Source organism: Coffea arabica, chromosome 4c (genome assembly GCF_036785885.1).
Source record: "Coffea arabica cultivar ET-39 chromosome 4c, Coffea Arabica ET-39 HiFi, whole genome shotgun sequence".
NCBI lineage: Eukaryota > Viridiplantae > Streptophyta > Magnoliopsida > Gentianales > Rubiaceae > Coffea > Coffea arabica.
Genome location: NC_092316.1, coordinates 23,126,943 through 23,138,895, shown reverse-complemented (window position 1 = coordinate 23,138,895; position 11,953 = coordinate 23,126,943). Strand labels below are relative to the sequence as shown.

Below are 11,953 nucleotides of genomic sequence, written 5' to 3'. Positions count from 1 at the left end.
GGAGTATCAATAATTCAAGAAACATTGTAATTTACAATGGAAAGCGATAGTAACATTCATGAAAAGATACGTTCGTTCTCCTGACATTTCCTCCTTCCTTCAAACTTTTGAAAAATGCATTTTCGTTTCTTTTGTAAATAAATGCCTCGCTCATTTGGTCATTCATTTCATTCACCAGACTCCACCAACCTCCACCAACCTACAAAGGTAATACTCGAGTATACCAAACGTTCACCCAAGTCCCTAATCGCCCGACCGAGACCGTTTCTGGCTCGAGATGACCGGTAACAAGGGGCAATGGCCAGTTCAGCCCAAAAGGCTTACATCATGCGCAACTAGCATTTCAATAATTAAATCCTTGAAAATTGCACAGTTATTTAGGTCGAGTGCGATAAAGTACACACTCGCCTAGAAAGCTCGTTTTGAAAATCATTCAAAACACTTAACACGTTATCAATCAATAATACAAGTCATGAAGTCAAGAAAATATAGCAAATAAGGAACACTCATATGCAAGCACGCATGATATGTAAGAAAACAGTTCAAAAGTAACTTTGGAAACAGTTTAAAGGTAAATAATGCAAGAAAACGGTACAAAAGTAACTTTGGAAACAGTTCAAAAGTAAATAATGCAGGAAACGGTTCATAAATAACTTTAGAAATAGTTTGAGGTCACTCACCTCCATGGCTCAGAAATCATCCATCATATAACATTGCCTTGCTTAAATCCAAGTCTTAGATCACAAACTCAAAGCAATCAAACCCTTTAAACTTCGGACAGCACTTCCCCTAAATTTGCTTACTTTCCCAGCCATCATGGCTTCATTATATCTTCAGCTAGTCCCAAAGGTACACATACAACAACAAGTTCATCCAATAGCCATTCAGCAAGCTCCAAGTAATACGAGTACAATTCAAGCTAAGGAAAATTTCGGAAATGAAAGTTAAGCTCAAAACCAGAAAAACAGTTTTGACGTCATTTTACGGTAATGGTACCAAAGGCGTTACGATTGTCGGATGAAGGTGCAAGATACACCGTTTCGAAACTAAGAGATAGGGCTACAATATCACAGAAGGTCACTCAAACCAGTTTTGAGTGCAAACAGGTCAAAAATGCAAGATACCACATCAAAAACGTAAAACAGATTCACCAAAATGCATTCTAGCGGAAACATCATAACTCAGGCTCTACAAGTCCAAATCCAGAAATTCCAAAACCAGATGAAAGCTAAGAAACAGGGCTAAATTGCATTAGAAGACCTCAACAACCAATTCGGAAGCATTCCTGACCAAAACAACCAATTACAGAAGCAATTCCCAAATTCGGGTAAAACCAGGGCAGCAAGGGTAATTCCGTCTTTTGTCAAGCTACGCTACTCCGATTGACCTGAAATTTTGCAGGCACCTCTAAAATATCATTCCCTATAACTTTAATGAAGACCACTCAGTCCAGTTCTCACCCTAACTAGGTCAAATTTTCCAAAACAACTCCAGAATTTCCAGTTCGAAATTCACTGCAGAAATCAACTAGCAGTCCTGCTTTATTCACTCATATCGCAGCACACACAACTCCAATTCAGGTAATTCCAAAGCCATTTGAAATCTATGATATAGGGTTAGAATTCTTAAGAAGACATCAACAACCAAATCGGTAGTATTCCCAGTCAAACTACCCAATTACCAAAGCTGATTACTATTCTCGGATAGAAACAGGGTAGCAGGGGTATTTCGGTCTTTTCACAGGCTACCGAGCTCAGATTGGGCTGAAAATTTACAGGAAACTATAAAACATCATTCTCTACAACTTTCATGTTTTGTGCTAAGGCCAATTCGGCCTCGAACCTGGTCAAACAGAAACGGGAAGAATTGAGGAAATGAAACCCTAACTGGAAATTTTTGCATTCAAGTCAGAAATTTTCCACTAAAACATCTCTTTAGCTATCACAAGTCATTAATTTAACAAAATCAAGAACAAAGAAAGGATGGCTAGACATGATACCTTGAAATATCAAGAAAGGTAATGGCTTAGGGGTTTTTCTTCCAAAACAACTCCACCAAGAGCTTCAATCTTCCTTAGCTAGCAAGTTTTATGGAGTGGTTTGCAAATTAATCGGTTAAAACTCAAGATTTGGACAAGAAATTGAAGTGGAAGATGAAGGAATTTTCTTTCTTTTCTCTCTCTCTAATTTCAGCCAAAGGAGACAAGAAAATGAATGAATTTTGGTCAAAAATCTGATTTTATTAAAGTTACCAATCTTGGTCAAAGTCCAACACCTTTTTTATTAGCCAATCACAATTAAGCTTAGGAACTTCATGGAACCTTTAGGAAGTCTAGCAATTTATGATTAACCAAAAGTCACACTATGGCCCCAACTTCTTTTACTCTTTACAATTAACTCCAATGAGTTGTCAACAATATACCGCATTTACCGCACTAGCGGGTCCCATATCCATAACGCACTTCAAATTTAACGTGGACTAACTTGTATCAAGGAAATGATTTGAAAACTATATTTCATTATAAAAATGTATAAAAAAATGAATATATTGAAGAAAACAAACTTAGAGACAAGAAAACAAAATAATGTCGAGAAAATATATAAAAATTTTCGGTTTCTCATACTCATATTTTTCGGGGCGTCACAGGTTAAATATCTTAAATTTAACCAAAAATCACCATTTTCTCTTACCATTGTGGCCGGCCCTCTCTCTTGCAAGAAGGAAGAAAACTCTTCAACATTTCAAGCTTCCAACTAGCTCAAATCAACCAAACCAAGTGTTTAAACTAGTTTCTACTCCATACAATCTTTCCATTTGGTGTTAGTGGTTAGTTTGGTGAAGTTTTTTTGGAGAGCTAAGGTGTTCTACAACTTCCTCTCTCTTGTTTACTAGGTAAGTGATGCTTAAACTTCCTCCTATACTTAATGATGTTTAATTTGTGCCTAATGGGAGCTAAAGTGATGGATTATGTGATTTATTTCTTGGTTTGTGATGAATTGGTGAAGTTTTTATTTTTTTGAGGAATTTTCTGGTTTAATGTGATCATGATGTTGTGGTGATGTATGATGCTTGGTAATGAGGGGTAATGACTCTAGTAGGTGTGTTTGATAGGAATTTGCAACCAATTTTGGGTTTGGAATGAATTGTGAAAAGATAGGGTTTCATAATCCCTCTTTCTGTCTGGTCTTGTATCGTATGGTTAGAGGCCGAATTGGACTTTTCTTAAAACATGAAAGTTGTAGGTATTGATGTGTTTGAGGTGCCTGTAAAATGTCAGGTCATTTGGAGTAATGTAGAGTGAGATATGTCAATTTTACTGTTGCTGTTCTGGGTGATCAGAATGCGCGAACTGCGTCTGAAATGGGTTGTTTTGGCTGGAATTGGTTTGGATTTTGTTGTTGGTGTCTTCTGATGAAATGTAACTTGATGATCTAGCTATCATATACCTTTGGAATTTCGGCATTTGGACCTGTATAGACTGAGTTGTACTGATTACAGCATAGTGCGATTTGGAAACCTGCAATTACGGTTCTGGTTTGGTATTCTGCATTTTTGACCTAGTTGTCCTAGGATTTGGACTGAGTGACCTTCTACATTGTTGTAGCCCTGATTCTTAGCTTCGAAACGGTGGGTCTTACACCCTCATCCGATAATCGTAGTGAAACCGGTGCCATTACCGCAAAATAGGGACAAAACTGTTTTTTTTCCGGGGCATAAGCTAATGCCATTTCTTGAATTTCTGGTTACTCATGATGCTTGTTTATGCATGTGAAACCCTATTGGGGTTGTGATTTGCATTGCTTCATGACTCGTTATCGAGTCTCATGGTATTTGTTTATATGTGTAGGGCGTGACGGTAGTTCACGGCGCACTTTTGACCGCGGTGCATGAAATATCACTTACGTGATTGGTGAGTATACTACTCACCTAATTGTTACAATGTGGCTTTGTTATATGTGAATTTGATGCCTTGAAGGCTTACTTGGCTAATGGAATTGAGAGAGGTGAGGGTGTACTTGACCGCCCTCACCCCTTGTGATAACATTCATGACTGTTTACCGTTTACTGAAATTACTGCAATTGATATATGAGACGTTGAATTCCTTCCATGAAAAACTGATTTGGTGTCGTTTGGACGAATATCCAACGGCCTTACTGTATTACTGAGCTCAACCTCGTTGGTAGTCACTTGAATCGAGCCAGCGAGGGCTTGGTCGTGAAAATTGACTAGCCACGGGGACTGAAATGGGAATCTTGTGGTAATGAGACCCTTGGTTCCGGTGTACTCGAGTATCACCTAAAGTTACTGCTTGGAGTGCGGGCCCGGTTGGGGTATGTTGGGTGGAAGGAATGGAAGTAAAGTGATGTCTACGGTTTGGTACTTTTAACATTGACGGAGGGTCAATGAGGTTGGATCAAGAATATAAGCGAGGAAATGGGCTCTTGAGAGCCGTCCGTATCCTTTTACCGTTTTGTTTCATTCCTTAATTGTGTACTTTAATTGAAAGGACTTGCTGTGACGGCCCCACCTCCCCCTAAGGCGAACCAAAGGGTTCGGCGGGCCGCCTGCCCAACTCTCGCCGGGACTCAGTCGATCACTACAGTCCTCAAACAAATACAAGATAAAATCTCCAATAAAAACAAATATTTCAACATTTACATATCAAAAGCGAAGCGTCCACGCTTCCACTGCGCCACTCTGATCCTTGATCACAGTTATTATACAGGAGGAAGTCCAAAACTAGACTATTACACATCCAATCAAATCCAAACGTTCAATACAATCCCTAATACTAACCATTACACAACAGGAAGTCCAAATTCAAATTGTACACAAGATAATCCATCCATTCGCATGAATAAGCACTACAAGCCTTCGCTTTGCCTTGAGCCCTGTGGAGGGGAATAAAACATTTTGGGGTGAGCTAGAAGCTCAGCGAGTAACCAGTAAAATCAGTTATCAAATCAGTTTCACAATCAGTCATTTCAATAATGTCATGCTTCAATAATCAATGCACTTTCATTTCTCTCGTGAGGCAGTGAAATCATGGTACTTAGACGTCCAACGCTCCAAACAATCATTTAACATTGAACATGTAACAGTAAACAGTGAGAAAGAGCCCATTGGTGCTCTACAGGAACATTAAACGGTGGAGGAGACGTCGGGGTCCAGCACACGAATTCCAAGTACTCATTTGAGCCAAAACGTGTCAAGAACTTATATGCCGGCACACAGGATATGCAATTCAAGAAATGATGCAAGAAACATTTGAAAGTAACGTTGGAAAGAGTTTAAGGTCACTCACCTCCACGGCTCACAATCCTCGTCCAATATAGCCAATTTCATCGTTCAAGTCCAAGCCCATTTGATTTAAACTCAAAGTAACCAACGCTATCCAAAATCGGACAGCATTTCCCCATAAATTCATCCTTTCCATCCTACAATCAAATACCCAAGCATATAGTAACTAAACACAATTGCGTATACGATTCGCAAACGATAAAACATATCCAATTAGGGCCTCAATTCCCCTCAATTGAGCCAATTAGAAGCTCATAAGTCAACCTTGGAAAAATTCCCAACTTGAAACCCTAAAACCAGAAATTATACCATAAGCATAAATTTTTCCACAAACGATCACAATTAACGCACAATCACTTCATTTAACACCATCATAAGCTATCAATTCAAGACCAATCCATGCTTATAATATAAAATCAGAAAATGCCCAATAAATCAGAAATTGGCCCAACTTAACTTAGACCCATGAAATACTCCACAAAATAACACACATGGCCACTACAAACCATTAATTAACCAATACTAGATCAAAAGAAAACTTGTATATCCAACTTACCTCAAATTCAAGAGAGCTATCAAACTAAAGCTGCCCCTTCAAAACCAATCCATCAAAAGCTTTAAACCACCATAGTGAGCCCTTGTATAAAATAGTTTGCAAAATCATCGGTTAAAACTCAAGATATTTGGCAAAGATTAAACTAGGAAACTTGAGAGTATTTTCTCTCTATGAAGCTCGGATGAACTAGGGAAGAAAAATGAGATATTTTGGCCAAAACAAGGAGATAAGAAGGAAGAAAAAGCAGCCGGCTGTGACACGTCACAATCCGGCCGGAATCTGGCCGGATTTCCGGCCGGATTCCAGGCCGGATGTGAGGCAGAGAGCTCCTCAAATTTTTTTCAAAACGGCTAGGCAATCCGGCCATCTATCTGGCCAGAAACTGGCCAGATTTCCGGCCGGATTTGGCCCCTTCCTTTTTTCGAAAATTTTCTTTTCTTTTCCAAGTAGAAAAACGGTGCTATTCCACTCGAACAACAACGATATATATTAAATGAAACCCTTCATCATACGGGGCGTCACACTTGCTATATGCTCTTTGTTGCTTATGTGGTAGTAACTCACTGAGCTTTAGCTCACTCCGTTCCATTTGTTTTCCTTACAGGAAAATGACTATTTTGGGAAAAGTTGTGCTAGTTGGTTGTCAAGTTGATCATGTAAATGTATTTTAAATAGCTCCGTGAGGGTGAAAACCCTAAGTGTTTTGTTCCAACCAATGGTTGGTTGTAATTGACTATTTGCACATGTATGGACTAGTTGGATATTTTGGTATGCCGTTTGGCTTGTAAACGTTGAATTTCAATGTATGTATATGTTGGATTGATGTATGGTTGAACTCCGGATTCTGACGTGTCCGGCATTGTTCATCATCGGCGTTTTTCCATTTCTCTATTTTATTTTATTTTGTGATTTTGACTTGTTTGCTCGCGGGGTATGTTCCGGAACGTATTAGACCGACGTAAACAGACCCGTTAGTCCTGGCGAGAGCTGGGCAGGCAGTCCGCTAACCCCTTTGGTTCGCCTTAGGGGAAGGTGGGGCTGTCACAGAATACCTATGATGGTCGTACCATTCGTTACCCAGACCCACTCATCAAGGCCAATGACACCATCAAACTTGACCTGGAGAACAACAAGATTACTGAATTCATCAAGTTTGATGTTGGGAATGTTGTCATGGTGACTGGGGGAAGCAACAGAGGTTGGGTTGGAGTAATCAAGAATAGAGAGAAACATAAGAGAAGCTTTGAGACCATCCATGTCCAAGATGCCACAGGTCACGAGTTTGCTACTCGTCTTGGTAATGTCTTCATCATTGGAAAAGGTGCAAAGCCCTGGGTGTCTCTTCCAAAGGGCAAAGGTATCAAGTTGTCAGTTATAGAGGAACAAAGGAAAAGGATTGCTGCCCAGCCGGCTACTACTGCCTAATTTTTCTACTATTAGCGTCTTTGGGAGGGTAACATTTTACTTGCAAAACTAGTATTAAGATGTTGCAATTTTTGAGTTGGGTTTAATGTTTTATTTGTCTTGTTTCGTTACAGTTTTGGACATTAAATATTTGTGTTGGCGCAGTGATTGCACTGCTATCTAGAACCCTACAGTTACAGGTTTAAAAAAAATACATATAGATATATGACTAGTTTCTGATAAGGTGCCGCCATTGATGTTCTTTTGTATGTATATTAATTAGCAGTATTCTGTGCCACAAGCAAACAAGGATTATGTGCCCCTACAGTGTTCAACTTTCACTCATTCCCACTTTTTAGCTAAGTTTATCAGAATCTATCCAACTAAGCAACAAAACCTGGTTGATGGATGGATAAGCATCGAACTTAGTCCAGCTTAGCCTGTCAGATGCTGTCTTAATTTGCTTAATGACTCTGGCAGCGAATCAACACTGGATTTTTTTTTTTTTTTGGTTAGAGGGTACTACGACCAACAAACTCGAATCAAATAGGTTTCCCTCCCCAGCAAACAGTTATTCCAGCCCCATAAACCCTTTTTTTTTCTCTTAAGACTCAATCATGTCGCTCTAAGGACTCCTCTAAATTCAAACTGCTTTAGCTCTTATCACTCATTAGGTGTTCAAGTCAAACATCCAAACTGCAAAAGCTAAATGAATAACACAAAACAATGAAACAAAACTAAAAAGCGAAGAAGGAATAAAAATGAAAAAGCACTACCAACATGATGTGCGGGCACTCTACTTTTCAACATCAGTCAAATTGTTTACATCATAGTATGAGCTAGGAATTGATGCCATGGGAAAGACTTGAATGAGGAATTTCAACAGCATATCGATGGATTTGCAAGTCCACCGATTCATAGTTTTCAAATGAAGGATATGGACAACAAAGGAAAGTTTTGAGTACTTATCACAACCTGGGTAGAGACTTTTTTCAGTTTCAGATAATAATCTAAGAAACTTACTTGCTTCCCCCTCTTGCTTATTTGGTATATCCCTATTATGTTCCCCCAAATTTCTCCAATTCTCACCAAAGTTTGCAGTACCAACGTCATTTAACATTTCTTGAATATCATATGACTCACTGTTTTCTTCACCTAAAACTAAGTTATCATTTTCATCCTCATCAGAATCCTCAAACCTTTCACCATGATATACCCACCTAGTATAGCTCTCAACAATTCCCCCACACAAATGACTTTTCATGACCTCCATAGTTTGATCCTCAAAGTTGTTGCACCCTTTACATGGACAAGGGAGCTTATATGTGGGATCCTTGCCTAAATAAGCGAACTCAACGAATTCTTTCACTCCTGCCAAATATCTAGGATGCAAGTAATCTTTAATTGTCATCCAACTCCTATCCATGTTTTTTCAAAACCACCGTTGATCCTAACACAAAAAAATATGCAACCATGATATTACAACAACACATATAAAAAAATATAGGAAATTAATCTTCCCATAAAACAATAATAAAAATTAAACAAAATGCAACACAGCTATTACTAAATTCAAACATGTCACAATGTAAGCATGTGAGGAGGCTGTGTGCAATGCAAAACACAATGTAAGGCAGATAGGAATTAAAATAAGACTGTGTGCAATGCAAGACACAAACTCGTCCTACAAGCTGAATAAGACTGTGTGCAATGCTTTTGGTCAACTTTAACCAAAAGCAAATTTAAGATGGTAACCTTGACTGAAATCAATTCTGGAGTCTTGTGAGATTTTCTTGGCAAGCACTACTGTATCCCCGGCCACACAGACAATGATCACCATATCAGCTTAGTTAGCAACATGGCCAGGGCCAACTAATCAAACCAGAAGTTTCAAGGATGAGGAGGCAAAGTTTAAGCTGTGTAAGGTTTGATCAGTACAGTTTGGACAGAAGGGCATTCCATACCTGAATACCTATGATGGTCGTACCATTCGTTACCCAGACCTACTCATCAAGGCCAATGACACCATCAAACTTGACCTGGAGAACAACAAGATTACTGAATTCATCAAGTTTGATGTTGGGAATGTTGTCATGGTGACTGGGGAAAGCAACAGAGGTTGGGTTGGAGTAATCAAGAATAGAGAGAAACATAAGAGAAGCTTTGAGACCATCCATGTCCAAGATGCCACAGGTCACGAGTTTGCTACTCGTCTTGGTAATGTCTTCATCATTGGAACAGGTGCAAAGCCCTGGGTGTCTCTTCCAAAGGGCAAAGATATCAAGTTGTCAGTTATAGAGGAACAAAGGGAAAAGGATTTGTGACGCCCCGAAAGAATGAGTGCGAGAACCCAAGAATTTTTTTTTATTTTCTAGGGTTTATTCTATTTAATCGCCCATTTTTTTTTCTACATTTTCTTTATTAGAAAATTCCCTAGATAATTTTTATTGACTAAATATAGTTTTAGATGATTTTTCTAGTATCGGTTAGTTTTTGAGAAATTAAGAACGTATATCGGATGTGGGACCCACTAGTGCGGAAAGTTCGGTAAAATTCGGCCGATTAGATTAAGTTTCGGATACTGGGTTTAATTTACCGGGTGTTATGAGATATTTAGAGGTATCAAGTGGATAGGTGGAAGAGAGAGAAAAAAGTTAGGCAAGTCATTAAATGAGGTGACAAGTGTCACCATAGTATTGTTTCTTACATAAGACCACTATTCAACCTTTTACCAATTACTAAATAAAACCAAAAAATTTACCAAATATCTTCCATTTTTCTTCAAGCTTGGCCTGCTCTCTCTCTCAAAAAGAAAGGAAGAAACTCTTCAAGTTTTGCTTCCATTTTGCTCCAAATCATCAAAACCAACCATTGAAACTTGAACTTACTCCATAAAACCTCTTCAATTAGTGTTAGTAAGTTGATTGGTGGAGTGATTGGAAAAGCTAGGAGGACCTATAGCTCTCTCTCTCTCTCTTATTTTTAAGGTAAGTTGTGAAGAACCACCCTCCTCCTTTAATTGATGCTTAAATCATGCTTAGTGGTAGTATAAGATGCAAGTTTATGGATTAATTCTTGATTTGTGGTTGAAATGATGAAGTTTTATTATTTTTGGGGATTTTTCTGTTTTAATATAAGCATGATTGTGTGGCTATCTATGATGATTAGAAATGGTATATAATGACACTAGGAGGTGGAAAAATTGATTAATTACAACCAATTTCTGGTTTGGAAGAAAATTGGAAAAGTTAGGGTTTCATAACCCATGATTCTGCCCGAATTTTTAGCTCCTATTTAGAGGCCGAATTGGCCTTAGCTTAAAACATGAAAGTTGTAAGTAATGACATTTTAGAGGTGCCTACAAAATTTCAGGTCAATCGGAGTAGCGTAGAATGAGAAAAGTCGAAATTACCCTTGCTATCCTGTTTCTACCCGAACCTGAGAACTGCGACTGTAATTAGTTATTTTGGCTAGGAATGCTTCAGAATTGGTTGTTGAGATCTTCTCATGAAATGTAGCCCTATTTCTAAGCTTTCGTATGGCTTTGGAATTTCTGGATTTGGACTTATGTAGGCTGTTTTATGATGTTTGTACTAGAATACGGTTTGTGAACCTGTTTTGCGATTCTGGTGTAGTATGTTACATTGTTGACGTAGTTACACTCGAAATTGGACTGAGTGGCCTTCTTCAACATTGTAGCCCCTTAAGTCCTGAATATTCCTGTAAAAGTTCAGGTCAAACGGATTAGTGTATCATGAGTTATAGATGAAATACTCAAGCCTGTTTTGAACATCAGGTTCTGTGCGTTTTTAGTTTAGCTTCTGCCCGTGACTTTTTCGGTTTTGATACCGTACGATCTGGGTGGTGACTCCTTTATAAGAAATTTAGATCTTGGTTTTGGCTTTGAAACGGTATAAAGTACGTCGAAATCCGAGTTCCGTAGCTTCCGTTATGACCCAAACAAGATCGATCGTCAGAACTGCCTTGTATCTGGACAGTTCTGACGGGTATTTTGATACTCAATTTTTGTTCTGTTCTGAGTGGATTCAGGTCTTGGCCAAAACATCAAAGTTTTAGTCTTATGTCTCAGCTTTCTAATGCCTTTGGAATTTCCTGATTTGGATTTGTGATCTGGGAGTTATGGTCCAGCAAACGACCCTGTTCGTCACCCTAAGACGTAAATTTCTGGTATTATTTTCTACAATTTTGACCTGCTTCCATTCAGATCTAGATTAAAGTTTCTTCAGGAGATTTGTAGCCCTTTCTCATAGCTTCAAAACAGTATCTCGTTCACTTTGATCCAACTTTCCTAGCCTAATCTTTGATCAAAACGGTTTGAGATGGCAGATTTGGCCGTTCCTTTTGCCGTTCCGCACACTTGCATGTGCCAATTTTGCCGTTTCCGTACTTGCGTGTGTCGGCTTTTGCCGTTTTGCTTGTTTTGGATCTGTTAGTAGCCGTTTGTGATATAATGTGATAAAATCTTCTATTTCAGACAGTGGTGAGCTAGGCGGAGCCGGTGGGGCCCATTACTAGCCAACACACGAAGTGATTTCCACTTTTGTACTACTTTTGTATTTTGAGTAAGTATTCAGGCCGCTCTTATGTGTTAGTTGCTTATGTGTTTTGACATGTATGAAGAGGGTACTTAGGCGAGGGTGTACTTTATCGCACTCGCTCTAAACCCGAAT

At 38.8% G+C, this 11,953-nt stretch overlaps 1 protein-coding gene across 1 annotated transcript; it reads left to right on the top strand.

The window, feature by feature from the left end:
- The first annotated feature begins 8,926 nt into the window (after nucleotides 1–8,926).
- LOC140004738 (small ribosomal subunit protein eS4-like) lies at nucleotides 8,927–9,586 on the top strand. Its single transcript, XM_072044880.1, has 2 exons — nucleotides 8,927–8,965; nucleotides 9,203–9,586. Exons 1-2 carry the CDS (start codon nucleotides 8,927–8,929, stop codon nucleotides 9,584–9,586), a joined length of 423 nt encoding a protein of 140 aa, XP_071900981.1.
- The last annotated feature ends 2,367 nt before the right edge of the window (nucleotides 9,587–11,953 follow it).